This window comes from Pelodiscus sinensis, chromosome 5 (genome assembly GCF_052426305.1).
Source record: "Pelodiscus sinensis isolate ZL-2025 chromosome 5, ASM5242630v1, whole genome shotgun sequence".
Taxonomy (NCBI): Eukaryota; Metazoa; Chordata; order Testudines; family Trionychidae; genus Pelodiscus; species Pelodiscus sinensis.
In genome coordinates, this window is record NC_143056.1 from 89,454,865 (window position 1) to 89,472,174 (window position 17,310).

Sequence of the window (17,310 nt, forward strand, 5' to 3'; positions counted from 1 at the left end):
CGTTGCATAGGTTTGCACCGGTACAGATGCCTCAGACTATGTTTACACGTGAATGCACATTTCTGCCCTGCTAGGCATAGGAAAGGCTGGAGTCCAACGAAGAGAAGGATGCCTGGGTAAAGCTTTTAAGGAAGAGAGCGGGGGGAGGAGAAAACAACACCCTAGGGTGTCCCCTGTGAAATGATGTCATCCAATCAATAGTTCGGGGGGCGGGGGAGTTGTGACTGATCTAACTCCTTCTATGAAATAGTCTCTATATTGGAATTGGAATTAGCGTATCGATTGGGCTGATAACAGAGACCTATAAAAAGGCAGGGGGATTGGCTTGGCATTTACTACATCCCTGAAGCATTTCGCTCAAAAAGCACCCAGCCACTGCCTATTTGAGTGGCACTTGCGCCTCCGTGTGCGCGTGGCGGTGTGTGTGTGTTTGCCTGGAGTCATCTTGCCATTTAAATAACCTGGGAAACATGTGGAGGAGCCTGTGCAAATCTCACACGTCTCTGGCTCTGCTGGGACTCTGCTTTGCGGTGGTCGTGAGATCTCTGCCTTTCTCGGATGCAGGGCCACATGTGAACTATGGCTGGGGGGAGCCTATTCGATTAAGGCACCTATACACCGCCAGCAGACACGGGCTGTTCAATTACTTCCTGAGGATCAGCAGTGATGGCAAAGTGGATGGCACCAGCATTCAGAGTCCTCACAGTAAGTACAGCGGACAGCTGCGCGCTTGCTGATGGACAGGCTCTGGGCTAAAGGCATGGAGCTCCGCTCCGTGGCTTCACTTAGCGAGGTTAGGAGGATGCACTGCGAATAGGCGAGCGTGCGCTTCAGTGCCTGACAGCTAGGGCTCTCGTGGGAAGGGAGCAGGAAGCGTTTCCCCTCGGATTACATGGGAAACGGAGCCCGGAGCGACGGTGGGGGGAACGCGGGTGCTTACGGCTTGCAAAAGGCGAGGCGCCCCCCTCCCCGCTTGAGTTAACGCTGTCCCTCCCGCTTGAGTTAACGCTGTCCCCCGTCCCCCCGGTTGAGTTAACGCTGCCCCCGTCCCCCGCTTGAGTTAACGCTGCCCCCGTCCCCCGCTTGAGTTAACGCTGCCCCCCCCGTCCCCCCGCTTGAGTTAACGCTGCCCCCCCCCCCGTCCCCCCGCTTGAGTTAACGCTGTGTTTGATTTTACTGCATAGGTCTGCTGGAAATCAGGGCTGTGGCAGTTCGCACGGTGGCGATCAAGGGCGTCCACAGTTCCCGGTACCTCTGCATGGAAGAAGACGGGAAGCTGCATGGACTTGTAAGTTATAGGCGACTGAACTGGGTCCCGTCCCCTCCCTCCCTCTCCGGGCACTGACTCAGCATGGGAAAGCCAATATGCAAATGGGGGGAAGGTTTGCATGCCCTCGCGGGGCTGGTGATGCTTTTATCAGAAGGCTTGAGCCGACCGCATCTTTGTTCTCCCATCAGACAGCATATTCAGGGTCTGACTTCCGCGCCCGAGAAAGGACATCAAAATGTATAATGAGGCAGGGTATGGATGTGTCTCTCGGCAAAGTACATACATAGATACATACTGCACGTTTATTCTAAGCTCTCCCTGAGAGAAAATAATGTGCAGGATGAAATGGTTCGGTTCTTTGATTAAAATGTCGACAGAACTATGAGATGTTTCCTTTTTCTCCTTAGTCACTAATTACTTTTTGTCACTAGTTGTGTCTAATGAAACTGTAACGTTTATTAGTGGAAATGTAAGCGTTTAGTGTCAAATGAAAAAATCCACTTTCCAAAATTTCGAATGCAACTAAAAATAAGGAGGACATCTAACATTTTCATTCTTTATTGCATCTTTCCCTTAACAATTTTCTATCTGGCTAGGTCTACACTGTGCTTCTTGCACAATAAGCCTTTTGTGCAAGAGTTTTTGCCCAAAAAATTCTTGCGCAAGAGCACGTCCACACCTCAAAGCACATCGCAAAAGCAATCTGCTTTTGCGCAAGAGAGCGTCCACACTACATGGACGCTCTTGCGTAAGAAAGCTCTAATGGCCATTCACAGAATGGCCATCAGAGCACCTGTACTTTTTCCCATAGGGGTTTCTTGCACAAGAACCCCCTCTGGAATGTCCATACTTGCCTTTTTGTGCAAGAACTCTCATGCAAAAGGGAGCTATGCCCCATAAAAGGAGGTTTACCTATGGCCCTCTGTTCTGTCATTGTACTCTTGATTTCCTTGCACAAAAGTGCATTTGAGGTGTGGACACTCCATGGGTTTTTTGCGCAAAAGCCTTGCAGTGTAGACGTAGTCTCTATGTTTGGTTAAAACAGAAAATAGGACCAAATAATGTTTACTATACACAGCTTATTTGATATGTGGAACTGGCAATTAAATGATACGGGTATATTTGTAATTATTTTCTTGCTATTCAGTGTAGGTATTCCGCAGAAGATTGTTCTTTCGAAGAAGGGATACGCCCAGATGGCTACCATACATATAGATCAAAGAAATATGGGGTTGCTATCTCTTTAAGTCATGCCAAACAGAAACAAGAATTCAAAGGAAAGGACTCTCTCCCACTCTCTCACTTCTTACTGGTGATCAACAAATCACCTGTAGGCTCATGGGAACCTAAGGACTATAGCAATTCTCTGACATGGTGTTAACACGTGCTTTTTTTGCCTAGCTATTCCAGCATATCTGATAGTTATATCAGAAATACAGTCCTGCTCTCATGAGACACCTGCAATACCTACTCAAAGGCATGATCAAAAGTTTCAGTGGGGTAGCTGTGTTAGTTTGTCACTGGAAAAACTTCAAAAACCACAAATAGTCTTGCAGCACCATAGAGACTAACAAAAAATGTAGATGGTATCATGAGCTTTCATGGGCACAACCCACTTCTTCAGATGTGCCCATGAAAGCTCATGATACCATCTACATTTTTTGTTAGTCTCTAAGGTGCTGCTAGACTATTTGTTGTTCTTTACATTTTTCAAAGGCATGAGTTAAGGAGAAAGGTCTAATTCATTGCCATGTAACTCCATTGAAGCTTCCTGAGTTGCATAGGTGGAAGGTGTGTTTTCCCCAGAGTGCCAGATAAGGCTCTATTTTACCTTTCTTAGCGAAACTCCTGCTGATTTCAACAGGAGAGGTGGGCCCAATAGCAAAATGTCCATTTGCTGGAGAGCAGGATCAGGCCCAGTTGAATTTTCGTTTGAATATCTAGGACAGAATTTGCCTTTCAAGTCTGAATCTTCTTGCTTTTATTGTCTAAAGTCAGACCCTCAATAAATTGAAAAAGTGAGGGAGGTAATCTGGTTTTAGGCTTAGACACCCATGAAAGGAAAGTGCCAGTTTGAAGTTTTTATTGTATGTCCAATCTGAAATACTCATAGATTGATAACTATAGATTGGATATTGCTTCCACTGAAGTCAGTGGGAGATTTCTCATTGATTTCCCTGGAAGTAGGCTCTTAATAGTTGTACTGTGCATTATTTTAATAATCTTGGATGAAGAGGGAGAGAACCTCCCTTAATTTGTGACTGTTGAACTATAGCAATAATTCATTATGTGAATTAATATTCTGAATAGATACGTGTTTAACAGTTATTAGCATACAGCCATGCAGACACCTTTATATGTACTGAGTCGAATCTTGTATGTCTTCTTACTCTATGAGAAGTCCCATTGACTTCAGCATTAATCCATACAAGTGAGGTGAGCAAAATTTGGCCCACAGAGAAAATGTGTCTCTAGAGTTGCATGCACTATCCTTTCCCTGCTTCCACTCTGTTCCATATGCCTTGTGTGTATGTGTATATTAAGGGATAGAGGAGGAAGTCAAGTACTACTGGCCTATGCTAACAGCTAATTATGATACCCCTACAGTGGCTAAAATGTGCTGTCTGCTTCTCACACACTCGCTTTGGAGTGACACAGGGAAACAAGTGATGCACAATATTTGCTGACTCCTGCACCTTGACCCACTACCCTAGTAGTTTGTTCAGGGCTCAATGGGAAATTTGTTCTCTTCACCTTCCTCATTTTTATTAGTATCTTACTCTGAAGATAATTCCATTGAAGGGAATGGAGAAATGTACTACTCAGTAAGGATTGGGAGGTAGTGTGGTGGGAAGGTACAATGACTGGGAGGTAAATAAGTAGGATCTAACACATTACTCCATCAGCAATTTCATTAACTTCAGTGAGACTTTCTGTGTGAATAATCTGGCCACCTGTAGAAGTAAAGTGTTTCACAATCTGGCCCTAGAATACATTCATTCAAAACAAATAATGTCCAAATTAATAAATATTGCAAATCTCAATCAGTGAGGAATAGCAATTTTTTTTGTTTTGCTTTTTCCCTTTAACATAAAAAGTACTTTTAAAAGGTGACGCTAGCATAGACTCCATTGTTGATGGTATTTGACAAAGCTAGATTTTTTTTTTACAACTGAAAAAGAAAGTCAAATGTGCTTGAGGTTATATTTTGACAGTCAGAGAGTTCATTTGAGAACACTCTTTTTTTTTAATCAAAGACCTAGACATAGCCAGCAATTTTCCTCATTGGCCCAGAGTTCATTCACCTTAAATGACTGAACCAGAAATAGCACCAGAATAATTACTTAAAAGATCTGGAAAAGTCTGGGATGATAACATAGAATCTCAATGTACTATATCTATGTTATAAACAATGTCTAAGATGAATTCTACGAATTGCTAGGGAGGTTATAAAATATATTATCCTATATAGAATCTTTATTGCTGTCTCAGTAGAACTGTTTGATAAGTTTAATGCCTGATGACAAAGAGACACTGTTCTAATACAGTTTTAGACAAGTTAATAAAATGATTAGGAGAAAACACTTGGTTTGCCCTTTTTATTGTTTTTTATTTATTAATTTTCTTTAGTTTAATACAGCCTATTATAAAATAAATTTCTTTCTGCAGTTCTGATCCTTGCAGACCTTACATAGGAAAATCTCCTTTGGGATTCATATTGAGTTTTATATGCAATAGACTGCTGGATTGATGGGTTCCTTAGCTATCTTGTGGTTATAATTAAAACATCAGCATTCATCCACACTTATTAAATGGAGGTCCCTACCAGAGGTTACCACAGTTTTCCCTAAAGTCAGAATGGAGCAGTCTAGAGCAGCTGTGTGGTAATACATGGAATAAAGACCATTGAGGATAATGGAATTACTCCCAGTGACTTCAAAGGGGTGTGAAATCTGGCCTTTTGTGACTCCTACTGCCTTTTTAAATGACTGTTTGAATTGTTAGATTGTTAGAATTCTATGAATATTATGGAGAGCATTAATCACTCTCTCATCAAGGAGAGTAATAGGATCAAGCACATAAAAGATTTATATCATATCTGATAAGTATCATATAAGATTTGATCTGAGGAAGTGGGTCTGGCCCACAAAAGCTCATCATCTAATAAACCATCTTGTTAGTCTTTAAAGTGCTACATAGTCCTGTATTTTGTTTCATATACATACCAGTAATTGTCTTCACTCCTTACTGTTCAGCTCAGGTATTCTACAGAAGATTGCTCCTTTGAAGAGGAGATACGCCCAGATGGCTACAATGTATATAAATCAAAGAAATATGGAATCTCTGTGTCCTTAAGTAGTGCCAAACAAAGACAACAATTCAAAGGAAAAGACTTTCTTCCATTGTCTCACTTCTTGCCTATGATCAATACAGTACCTGTGGAGTCAATGGATTTTGGAGAATATGGTGATTATAGTCATACTTTTGAATCAGATCTATTCTCTTCACCTCTCGAAACTGACAGCATGGATCCCTTTGGAATCACCTCTAAAATATCTCCAGTGAAGAGCCCCAGCTTTCAGAAATAATGCTCCTGTCTTTAAATATGATTTTGAAGAAATATTGCCAGGACCAAGATATTATTTGGCTTTTACAGTAGTAATATGTAGAATATGTAAATATTTAAGGTACGGTGCTAGTATTATTCTTGCAATATACTAAACTTGTAAGATATTAACACCTTTCTAAGGCTACACTCTAAAAAGCACCTATTTATGTTTTCATATCACATTTAGAAAAAATAATCTAAACAACAACTGCTTAACTGGTTCACCTCTGATAAAAATACACAACGTGCAGAAATTCCTTCTGTTTGGTGATGGCTGGGGTGATAAGATCACTAACATTTTTCTTCACCACTTTATTACTACTTATGCTTACCTGAGATTCCTGCTGATAGGAGCAAATGCAGCAAAAGATTTATATTCACAGGGAGGTTAATGACCTCTTCGTAGCCTTTCAAAGACAAATATTTGAAATAAAACATGATTGCAAAATCTAACAAACATTATCCTGTGAACTAAGGTTAAATCTGTCTCTTCAAAAAAACTGCTGCTGATGCTCTGGGACAACTTTCCATTTTAAACATTACAGTGAAAAACAATGCATAATGTAAAAGAAGAATTTTCTTCTCTTTTTTGATTATTAAATCTAAGGGCTCAGGATGGAAAACTGGATCTTTGATTCTTAATGGGCTCACCTGTGTTTGTTGGTAAATTCTTTGGGACCTGTATTATCCTTGTCCTGAGATAGAATTCCCACTAACATTAATGATAATTCTATTTATGGACTGAAAATTGTACAGAATCCATAATTATGTTCATCTGGTAGGGAACAAGAAGTAGAAACAGATTAACGTTCAGGTCATAAAAGTCCTGTGATATGTAAATATTCATAGCAATTGAAGGAAGAGACAGAAAATAAATGTTGTATAGGTCAAATTACTTTAAAATATGCTTTTATATTTTTCCTTAAAGCATCAGCAGACCTTTCAAGACACAAAGGGGCTGATCCTTCATCCATTGACTTTAACGTTTCAGAATTTTGATATGCAGTGAAGTGATTCTTGATGGTATATGATCCATAATGTATATATGATGTTTTCAATCCTGTTCTCCTATGTTAGCATTCCACCAAGAGAATAACAAATGGAATGTGAAATAACGAGTCCAGGAAAATTATCCTTTTCCAAGACTTCATTTATAATAGGTATTTCTATACAGAAAACTGTACTGGAAATGTTAGTATTTTCTTGACCTAGCACTTCATTACCAATGCAATATTTATAATTAATTTATTTGAAAACCTACATCTGTTTATTTTGTTACTGTTATTTATACTCAAAATTCTATTTATGTACTCATGAAGGTTTTTTTAGTTTTCACAAATTTTGTGAAGTTTTGTAATCATGAAATTACAATGAAAATAAAATTTGTTAATTTTCTGTGATTATGTCAGTAGTTTAGTGTATAAATTTGTAATAAAAATAATCCTCTCCAGCATAAAATCTGACTTTGCTTTAATAATTATGTGACATTTCCTCAGACTTAAAAGAGCTTTATAGACATTATTAAGTTCCATTATGCTTTTGGAAGGCAGGTAAGTGTTGTTATCCCCATTTTGTAAATGGGGAAACTGAGGCAGAGAAAAACAAAGAAACTTCACTCAACTCATGCAGTTAGTGACAGCTAAAAATAGAATATATACAAGCAGGACTTACAGTACATCTACACTGTGGACTAAAGTCAAGTTAAAATACGCAGCTTCAGCTAGGTTAATAGCGTAGCTGAAGTCAAAGTACGTTAACTCGGCTTTTGGTCTACACAGCAGGAAGTCAAAGGAAGAACACTCTTCCTTCAACTTCCCTTACTCTTTGTGAAATGAGGGTTACAGAAGTCAGCATAACATGCCCGTTATTTCAAAAATCATTTCAAAATAATGGGCTTGCTGTGTGGACACGCACTCTGTTATTTTAAAATAACATGAGTTACTTCTAAATAAGCATTCAGTGTAGACATAGCCTTCTTAGAGTATAGTTTTCAGGATATCAACAGTCTTTCTGTGGCAAATTAAACACAATCTGATTAGCACTGCTTATGGAAACCAGGCGGGCCAGATACAATTTTAAAGCAAGGAGGGGAGAGGCTGTACTTGTTGTGGAAAACGTCCAGAAGATGATTCACTAAATGTCTGAACTTAGAGTATAGTGAGCTCTCATCCATCTACATCATTCCCATTGACTTCAGTGGCTAGGCCCCAAAATCTGGTTCTCTGACATAACTTAATGAAGCTCTAGTTTAAACTCTGCTTTTCCTTTTATGAGAAAAAGAAAGAAAAATGCCCATGATCATGGATTCAGGACAGTTAATAAAGCTCTGCCCGGGTTAATTTTGCAGTAATGTCCTTCAAACATTTCTAAATTATTGAAAAGTGTGCAGTAGTTTTTCAGAAATAATTTAGGGACTTATGTACACTGGTAATTTACCGTTCTTCCAGCAGCCACATACTGGAGCATTTGTCTTACTGGAAATTCCTAGTTTAAACAAGCAAAGCAGGTAAAAGCTGTGATTTGCACCATTTGGTTTAAAACAGGGATAAACTGCAAAGATAAAAATAGCAGGTATGCACAAAAGAGTTGAATAGCTGCCTTGATGGCTGATCACTGATGACTGTAATTAGGCAAAACTCCCAGCATAGAAAGGTGATTCCAGTTTGAGTGCACTATTGTACCTGAACCTTAAGAGACATGAAATAAAGTGAATAAAATGTGTAGTGATTTTCATCCAAAGACCTCCAAACCATTCTACAAACTTTACAAGCAGATTTATCTATTAACAAATAAAGATCACTTAATCCACTTGTGAAATGCAGTCACCTCTGGAGAGGAGTGTTCTGTCTTTTAGGAAAAAAACCTATAACATTAACCAGCAGAAAACGCGGGGGAGGGCATTGGAGAAATGTTTAATTTTTCAGCAAGAAATTAAAAACTGAACATTTCTTTTGGAAAAGCTGCCACAGTGACTCATGGGAATTGTAGTTCAGATTCCTCAGGTCCCTTCTCTCCTCTATGAACTGGGATTCTGGAGTGGATTAGTACTCTATGGCGCACCATGGTCTCCTCTCTTGTTGTGAGTCCTCAGGCCATCGTGCATCATAGGAGATATTATCCAGTTTTACCTGCTTAATTTAGCACAAAACTTCCCAAAAAATGGTTTAGTCAAAAACCTAATTTTCCATCAAAAAATATTTTGATGGAAAAATTTTGACCAGCCCTACACAACAGTTTGGGACAGGTGTTATAGCTTCTAGAAAGGTGATGTTAATTGTCAAGAAACATAGTGACTCTTCAGAGAGTGGTTTAAAAAAATGGATCATAGAGCACATTTAATATGAGAAAAGAGCTCATGAGCTACACTGTGAATAAAAGAAGGTCTGATTAGGACCATACCTTTAAGAATAAATATATAGGTGATAGGGTCAGATAGCTAAATCCTTGGCTGCCAGAAGTGAGGACACAAACACTTGAGATGTGCCTGCATTAGATACACTATTTAATTAAAACTGGGATTTCAAGTAAATAGAATGTAACTATGCATCATGTTTGTCTAGAGCACAGAGGTTAATATCCTTACATTTTTTAAAAGTATCCTGAGATTACTGACCCGTGTACTGACAGCTTTGATATTACATCTCAGACCACCAGTACAACATCTCTAATTGTAATGGCATGGTAAGGTACTGGGTCAACGTTTACTCAGAGAGAAAAATCCCAAGAACTGATTTACCAACACCGTTTCCTGTAGCACTTACGTTTCCATTGGAGGTTTCCCATCCAAGAATTGTCTAGACTTGAATGCTTGTAGCCTAAGGTGGAATGGTTCCAGGAAAATATTTTTCTTACTATTAGACATCTGATTAGATCAGGAACTTTGCATACAAAACATCTAAACAGTATTGTACTGAGATGATTTTTAGGAATAATTTAGTTGGGTGTTGGACTCAATGGTCTCCTCACGTCTCTTCCAACCCTATGATTCTATAAACAACACAATCATCATAAATTACACAGTATAAACCAATGGGTAACCATAATTTGCTAAATGCTGTAAATTGTTGGCACTCTCTCTTTAGATTTTTAATTACATTTTACAGCCTTAAAACGTTTTAAAGGATCGGTGCCTGATGTCTGAGTGTGAATTTCCAGTTACAAGCTACAATCATTGTTCAAACTATGAATAGACAATAAAAGTGGAGATGGCGGACGTTTCTGTCTGGTGTCCTTGGAAAGCATGGAGGATTATGAATAATTCCTTTCAAGCAAATACCATAATACTAGAGTGATGGATGTTTGGGTACGTTTACACTGCCATGCTTATTTTGAAATAAGCTATTTCAGAAAAAATACTCCAAAATAGCTTATTTCGAAATAGCATGTGTACACTAGAGCGAATCCTCAAAATTAGTCCGAGGCAGGCTCTCCTAATGTATGGATGTGCTACCTTGATTTAGAGCCCCAGGAGGCACTAGGGAGTAATGACTTTGAATGGCCCTTGGGAGGAGCTATTTCGAAATAGCAGCAGTGGAACATCCATACCACTGCTATTCTAAAATAGCTCTTTCAGAATAGGTGTTATTCCCCATGGAATGAAATTTACAGAAGTTGGAATAAGCCATCCACTATTTTGAATTTTTTTCAAAATAACGGAATTGCTGTGTAGACACTCGCATTGTTATTTTGCAATAATGGCTGTTATTCCTAAATAACGTTGCTGTGTAGACACGCTCTTTGAGATAGAAGTACCAAGACCACATATTTGCCAAGTCTTTTGAGATACTGTATAGTTTGCCATAAGTGCTCTGTGCATCTAAGGAAGAGGCATTGTGGGAAGGTCTAAATCAATTTTTTCATCAAAAATGCTTTCACTGTGGGCAATTGCAGGCCTGATGAAAACAAATGCACTTCCCTTTAAGTCAACATGAGTGTAAAGTCAATAGGAGTTGCACTTATTTCCATTCAGAATACATTTTATCTTTTGTGTATGTTTTTTTTTTAACCCCATCAGATGGGGACCTCTCCTTGAATCTAAGGAATAGTGTGCTAAATCTGATAATAATGTATAGTCTTAAAGTGTACAGAAACTATTCCAAAATTTTGGTGTATAGGACACATATAATGACTCCTGAAATCAGAGGAAATGTTGTCACTTTACTTCCAGGCGAGAAAAATTAAGCCAAGACTAGAATGATTTAAATTAATTACATAGACTGAGATTTTCAAAGATGCCTAAGATTTCTGGATCTTAAATTCCATTTGGGAACAGAGCACCCAAATTCCTTAAGCATCTTTAAAAATCTCTGCTATATGTTTATTTGTTTCTGACAACCATAAATGAAGCTAAGCCACTTGATAGCTTTTAGAGAATCATTCAGAAATGCTTTAATATTCCCCCAACCCCACAAAAAAAAATAATTCCAGTGCTAGATGCCAAATAATCTTGTGAAATTAAAATATGAAAGGACTGTAAATTTTATTGGAAATATTGAGAATTATCACAACATTTCCAGTCAGAAAATGTCTGTAAGTCTTGTAAAATTTCATAAAACAATCAGGCTTTGGTGATTTACCTATGAAAAACTATTCATGAACATTTATTCACATTGTTTGATTCCATTGTATTTATTTTGGCTGTGTATGTATAACATTTCTTTTGTTCACATAAATCTAAGAAAGATCTTAGATTTCTATGGATCTGCATAGATACTTTTGAAAGTGCTATCAGTTTCTTTAGGATTAGTCAGGATTTTCCAACAATGAAATGATATTCCATGTATTCATGACAAGAGTAGGTTGATCTCCTACATCTTTAACTACAGGTTGAACCTCCCAAATCCAGGACTCTCTGGTCTGGCAACATCCATTGTCTGGCAGAGCCATGAATATTGCTGGACCAAAGTGCCCCAGAGGCTTGAGCGGGAGCTAACTGAGAGAATATGGAGACTGGGGAGATCCAGCTAGGTCAGCTGGGCCACGTGGCATTTGGAGAGTCCAGTCAGGGAACCCCAGGAACCAGGGTGAACAGGCAGCCCCGGCTGGGGAACCTCCCAGCTGAAGCAGGTCTAGTGGAGGTGGCAACCCTGGCTGGGGAACCCTAGAATCTCCAGTGGGAAGTGGGGACGGTCCTAGTAGTGGGGTGGGATGTCCGGGAACCCCCAGCAGCAGTAAGGCCAGTGTCAGCCCGGTGGTGGCCCCAGCAGGGAACCCCAGATAACACCCTCCAGCAGCAGGGCTAGCAGCAGCCAAGACGTGGTCCCTGAGGGATCCTGGGGCAGTGTACGGGCAGCAGGGTGAGGAGCCATGCCAGGCCAGGGTTAGCAGGGCCAGTGGCAGGGCAGGGAGCCCCAGGGAGAAGGCCCCAGAAGCAGGGAAGCCTGCAGGGGAGCACTGACCTCCTCTGGTCTGGCAGATTCCCTGGTTCGGGACAGCTTGGGTCCCAAGGGTGCTGGATCAGGGAAAAGCGTCTGAGGCCAATCTAGACGCACTTTTCCGCAAAAAAGCCCCAATCGCCATTTTCGCCATCGGGGCTTTTTTGCGGAAAACAAATCTCTGCTGTCTACACTGGCCCTTTTGCGTCAAAGTTTTTCAGAAAAAGACTTTTGCCCGAACGGGAGCAGCATAGTATTTCCGCAAAAGCACTGACAATCTAACATGAGATGGTCAGTGCTTTTGCGGAAATTCAAGTGGCCAGTGTAGACAGCTGGCAAGTTTTTCAGGAAAAGCAGCTGCTTTTCCGGAAAAAGTGGTCAGTCTAGACACAGCCTACTAGAGTTAAAGTTTGAGATCGAGACAGAGTGCGGGTGGGCAAAGTCCTGCAAATCCATGGATATCTGTATCTGCAGATTTGGATAGTCATCTCATTTTTGAGGCTATGGATATGGATATAAACGTGTATCTAGAACCCTGCAAATTTTCTGATATCTACTTTATATCCATAGGTATCTGTATTCATGGATGTCAGTGCGGATATCTTCAGTTAATTTTTGCAGATACAGATGTGGATATGGATACAAATTTTGTATTTATTCAGAGGTCTACGAATGGGACCTTGCAGGAAGGGATGAAGTGGGGGCAAGGGCCTGGAGCAGAGGGGGATCAAGCAACCTCTAGGACTACAGGAAATTGGTGCCAATGCTCATAGGGACTCTAGTAATACAAATAGTAAATAAACAAAAGAAATAAATAAGTACCCAGTGCATGATGCATCAATAGGAAGTCAACTTTCTTCATCATCCCTAAGCTTTGTGAAAGCTGGTGTTATTCTTTTCTCTATATAAAGAGTAACTCTAGGCTTTCAGTTCTAATGACTTTATTTTAGATATAAAGTAAATTCCAAAACAAGAAAGAACAAAAAAATAGTCTATATGAGAAAATGTGAATTATGTCTCTTCTGTACCAGACTGCATCTGAGCTGAACAGAAATGTAAAAAACAATGCCGCCTTAGGACAATTAATGTTGCAGGCTCAAGAAAACAAAATTATAATCCATAATGCATACTGACATATCTGCAAACATTAATCCCAACTCATCCAAAAAATAGGCCAGAACTTTAGCTGAGAATGTGGACTGATGGCTTAGAGAAAGCTTATTACTTATTTTGATCTATAGGAGGTGAGCAGACAACTCTTGGGAAATTGTCTCTGGTATGCATGTGACTTATATCAGAAAGTTTCATGACTTCTACAAAAAGCAGTAGTTTGTAATTCAGTTGTAAACTATTAAATTAATTGCTTTTATCTAAGTGTGCTGAAGTCTGTTTCATTTATAATCAATATAAGGACAACCAGCTATGACTCAGCTACTCACATAGAAATATAGATCACACTGGAACAGACTCGTCCACTTAGTTCAGCCTCACGTGATTTAAGGTAGAAACTTCAAAGGAAGGTGCAATGCTGCCTCATGGCTCTTGACAATCATGCAATACTATACTATGGAGAAAATACCTTCCTGACTCTATGAAATACTGTACCAAAGGGGAGATTTCTTTCTGACCTTATGCAATCCTGGAGCATGGGAAATATTTCTTCTGGATTTTGTGCAATATTGAGGCATTGTCTATGCCACACAGTTTTTAGCGACACGGTTGTGTCAAATCAGGTAGTATAAATGCTGTTTGTCTGCACGTTTTCCAACAAAATACTTCTACCCCCTACCATCAGGGTTTGCTTTGTTGATAAGTGAACGCTCCTAGGCTGTGTCTAGACTGCATCCCTTTTTCGTAAAAGGGATGCAAATTAGACATATCGCAATTGCAAATTAAGCGGGGATTTAAATCCCCCCGCTTCATTAGCATAAAAATGGCTGCCGCTTTTTTTCGGCATGGAGTTTTGCCAGAAAAAAGCACTAGTCTAGTCGTGGAACTTTCAGAAAATAAAGTCTTTTCTGAAAGATCCCTTATCCCTCATTTTAAGAGGGATAGACAAACATATTCAACCTCATTTTAAGAAGGATAAGGGATCTTTCGGAAAAGGCTTTATTTTCCGAAAGATCTGAGTCTAGACTGGCGCTTTTTTCCGGCAAAGCTCCATGCCGAAAAAAAGTGTCAGACATTTTTATGCTAATGAAGCGGGGGAGATTTAAATCCTCCGCTTCATTTGCAATTGCGATATGTCTAATTTGCATCCCTTTTACGGAAAAGGAATGCAGTCTAGTCACAGCCCTGGGGTATGTCTAGACTACATGGCTCCGTCGAGGGAGTCATGTAGATTTGTTTATTGGGCAAAGAGAAATGAAGCGGTGATTTAAATAATCGCCACTTCATTTACATTTAAATGGCTGCCGCGCTGAGCCGACAAACAGCTGATCAGCTGTTTGTTGGCTCAGCGCGCTAGTCTGGACACTACGCGGTCGACATCAAAGCCCTTTGTTGACCTCCCCGGTAAACCTCATCCCACGAGGAATAACGGGGTGGTCGACAAAGGGCTTTGATATCGACCGCGGAGCGTCCAGACTAGCGCGCTGAGCCGACAAACAGCTGATCAGCTGTTTGTCAGCTCAGCGCGGTAGCCCTTTAAATTTAAATGAAGCAGCGATTATTTAAATCACCGCTTCATTTCCCTTTGCCTACAACCCTAATCTACACGGCTCTGTCAATGGAGCCATGTAGTCTAGACACAGCCCTGCTGACCAAGCTTTGTTTACCCTGCCACAGCAAAACTTTTGTCTTGGGGGGAGGGGCAGCGTTAAACCTCTGTGAACAACAAAAGTTTTGTGATTCAATTGGCATTGTAGACAAACCCTAAGAAAGGCTTACCTCTCTTTAATGAGTGCAGCATAGGCCACATGATATTCAACTAGATGGACCAGTCTGCTCCAGAGCAGAGATCCTAAATTCCTATATGTTTATGAGTTACGAGTACTATTTTTCTTTGCCCTTGTTTATTCCTTTCAGCATGAAGATTGCCAGACCTTCCAAATTTCATCCAGGGTAGAGTAACAATACTGCTTTTCTATTCTTTAAATAGTTTAACTCACAACCATTGAGGAGGTTTAGTTATTGCCTCTGACAGTAAGTTATACAATTGTTGATGTTTAAAACATTATTACCTTTTATCCTTTTAACATGTATTATCTTTCCCGGAGTGGCTTCTTGTCATATGGGGAAAGATAAACAGCAGCACTTGACTGAGCTCCTTTACTCATAGTTGTGTATACCTTTATAATGTCTTTGCTATGCTTCTCTTTTCATGAGCGGGAGTCAGACTGGCTGATTTATGTACAGGCTTGTGCAGGAGGAAGAGCTGTGATGCTTCACCCCTGGTAGACCTCAGAGAGCTTGAGCTCCAGACATTGTGCATCCTTTCCTCTGAATGGTGCAATGTATTTGTTCACGGATCCTGTTCAGCCGACTGGTAGGGTGGTGCCATTGCTGCAGCTCTTTCCTGCTCACTTTGGGATGGTATACGTGCCTGGTGACATACAGAGAGAGGTGCTCCAGAATGAAGGGACAGCAATTGTCCTTTGTCTTTCAAAGAAAAGCATGACAAAATGAGGGGTTTTTTTAGTTCTTCCCTTTTCTGACCTCAAACATTTGCTTAGGGCTGAGGATTATTTAGCTCTAAATATACCTATCTTTTAAATTTCAGAATGTACAAGACTCCTCTGAATGCTTCCATGGCTCTAATCATGCCAGATGCTACCTCAAAAGAGAATGCACTTCACTTCATCTGTCCTTGCTTAACTGCGTATTACTTTAGAAATACTAAAGAAAACCTACATGGACAGGAACCAGCAGAATCTGGCAACCGTGCATGTGGGCAATGGCAAACAAAATATCTTGTGGGCCACACACTGAACCCTTATGGGATATGACTATCTGCCAGAGTAACTCTGCTGAAGGAGTGATATGAACGCTTCTCCCTTCATCCCAGGTAGCTAAAGGGCAGAGAAAAACAGAGCCTTATTAATAGAAACTTTAAAATAATACCACGTAGAGCCTGTAAGAAGAAATCCAATGTTTGCAAAGTATTAGGGAACAGGTTACAGAACAGAAATAGGTGAAATCAGAGCGATATGAAGTGGAAGAAAGTAATTCCAAGATAGAGGAGATGTAAATGCTATTTTGGACTCCAGTAAGAGCAACTTGCCTATGAAGATTTCTGATAACAGATGTGAGATTCTACCAGTTTCAGGCAAGGAGATGAATTTCAGCTTTCATACTTCTGATAAACCAAATTCTAGAAAGTTCTAAAGGAGGAGGTACAGAAGTCAAGCTGAAATGAGATGAAACCAGTAGTCTGTGGCTATGTCTACACTCGCGGCTTCTTGCGCAAATATGGCCGTTCTTGCGCAAGAACCCAGAAAACATCCACACTGCCCGACCGCTCTTGCGCAAGGAAATTTACAGTACAGCGTGGTAAGAGAGGGCTTCTTGCACAAGAGCTACACTCTTTTTTAACAGGTGTAAGCCCTCTTGTGCAGGAGCTCTTGCTCAACGAGGCAGTGTGGATGCTCGGCAGGGATTTGTTGTGCAAGAAAGCCCTATAGCTAAAATGGCCATCAGAGCTTTCTTGTGCAAGAGAGCATCTATACTGCCATAGGTGCTCCTGCACAAAAGCACAGCTTGCACATGGTAGTATGGATGTTTTCTTGCACAAGACTTCTTGAACAAGAACCCTTGCGCAGGATGTTCTTGTGCAAGAAGCCGCCAGTGTAGACATAGCCTGAGAGTTTGTTATGAAGAATATTATATTCCTGGTACATCTTTGTCTAACTTTATACATACATTAAAATAAAAAAATAGTATCTTTGTGTAAAAAATGAGACAGCACAAACCTGTATATAGTCATATAAAAGAAAAGTGGCATGATTCAACACAGCATTATAACAGTGTAAAAAAGCCAACAGTATAAGATGAAATGTAAGCATACAAGGATGCTAAAGTGAGCTTTCCTCGGGGGGGGGGGGGGGGTAGCTTTCACC

The 17,310-nt window shown here is 40.2% G+C and overlaps 1 protein-coding gene across 1 annotated transcript; it reads left to right on the plus strand.

Annotated features, from left to right (window-relative positions):
* Window positions 1–281: 281 nt before the first annotated feature.
* Window positions 282–5,902, plus strand: FGF19 (fibroblast growth factor 19). Its single transcript, XM_006111467.5, has 3 exons — window positions 282–705; window positions 1,185–1,288; window positions 5,527–5,902. The coding sequence occupies exons 1-3, from the start codon at window positions 471–473 to the stop codon at window positions 5,857–5,859; spliced, it is 672 nt and encodes a 223-aa protein (XP_006111529.1). The 5' UTR covers window positions 282–470; the 3' UTR covers window positions 5,860–5,902.
* The last annotated feature ends 11,408 nt before the right edge of the window (window positions 5,903–17,310 follow it).

What these genes read in the sequence shown, in the direction of transcription:
- FGF19 (XM_006111467.5), top strand. Translation starts at nt 471, where the DNA reads ATGTGGAGGAGCCTGTGCAAATCTCACACGTCTCTGGCTCTGCTGGGA. An exon ending in CAGCATTCAGAGTCCTCACA is followed by an intron (nt 706 to 1,184) that starts GTAAGTACAGCG and finishes TTTACTGCATAG; the next exon opens with GTCTGCTGGAAATCAGGGCT. An exon ending in ACGGGAAGCTGCATGGACTT is followed by an intron (nt 1,289 to 5,526) that starts GTAAGTTATAGG and finishes CTTACTGTTCAG; the next exon opens with CTCAGGTATTCTACAGAAGA.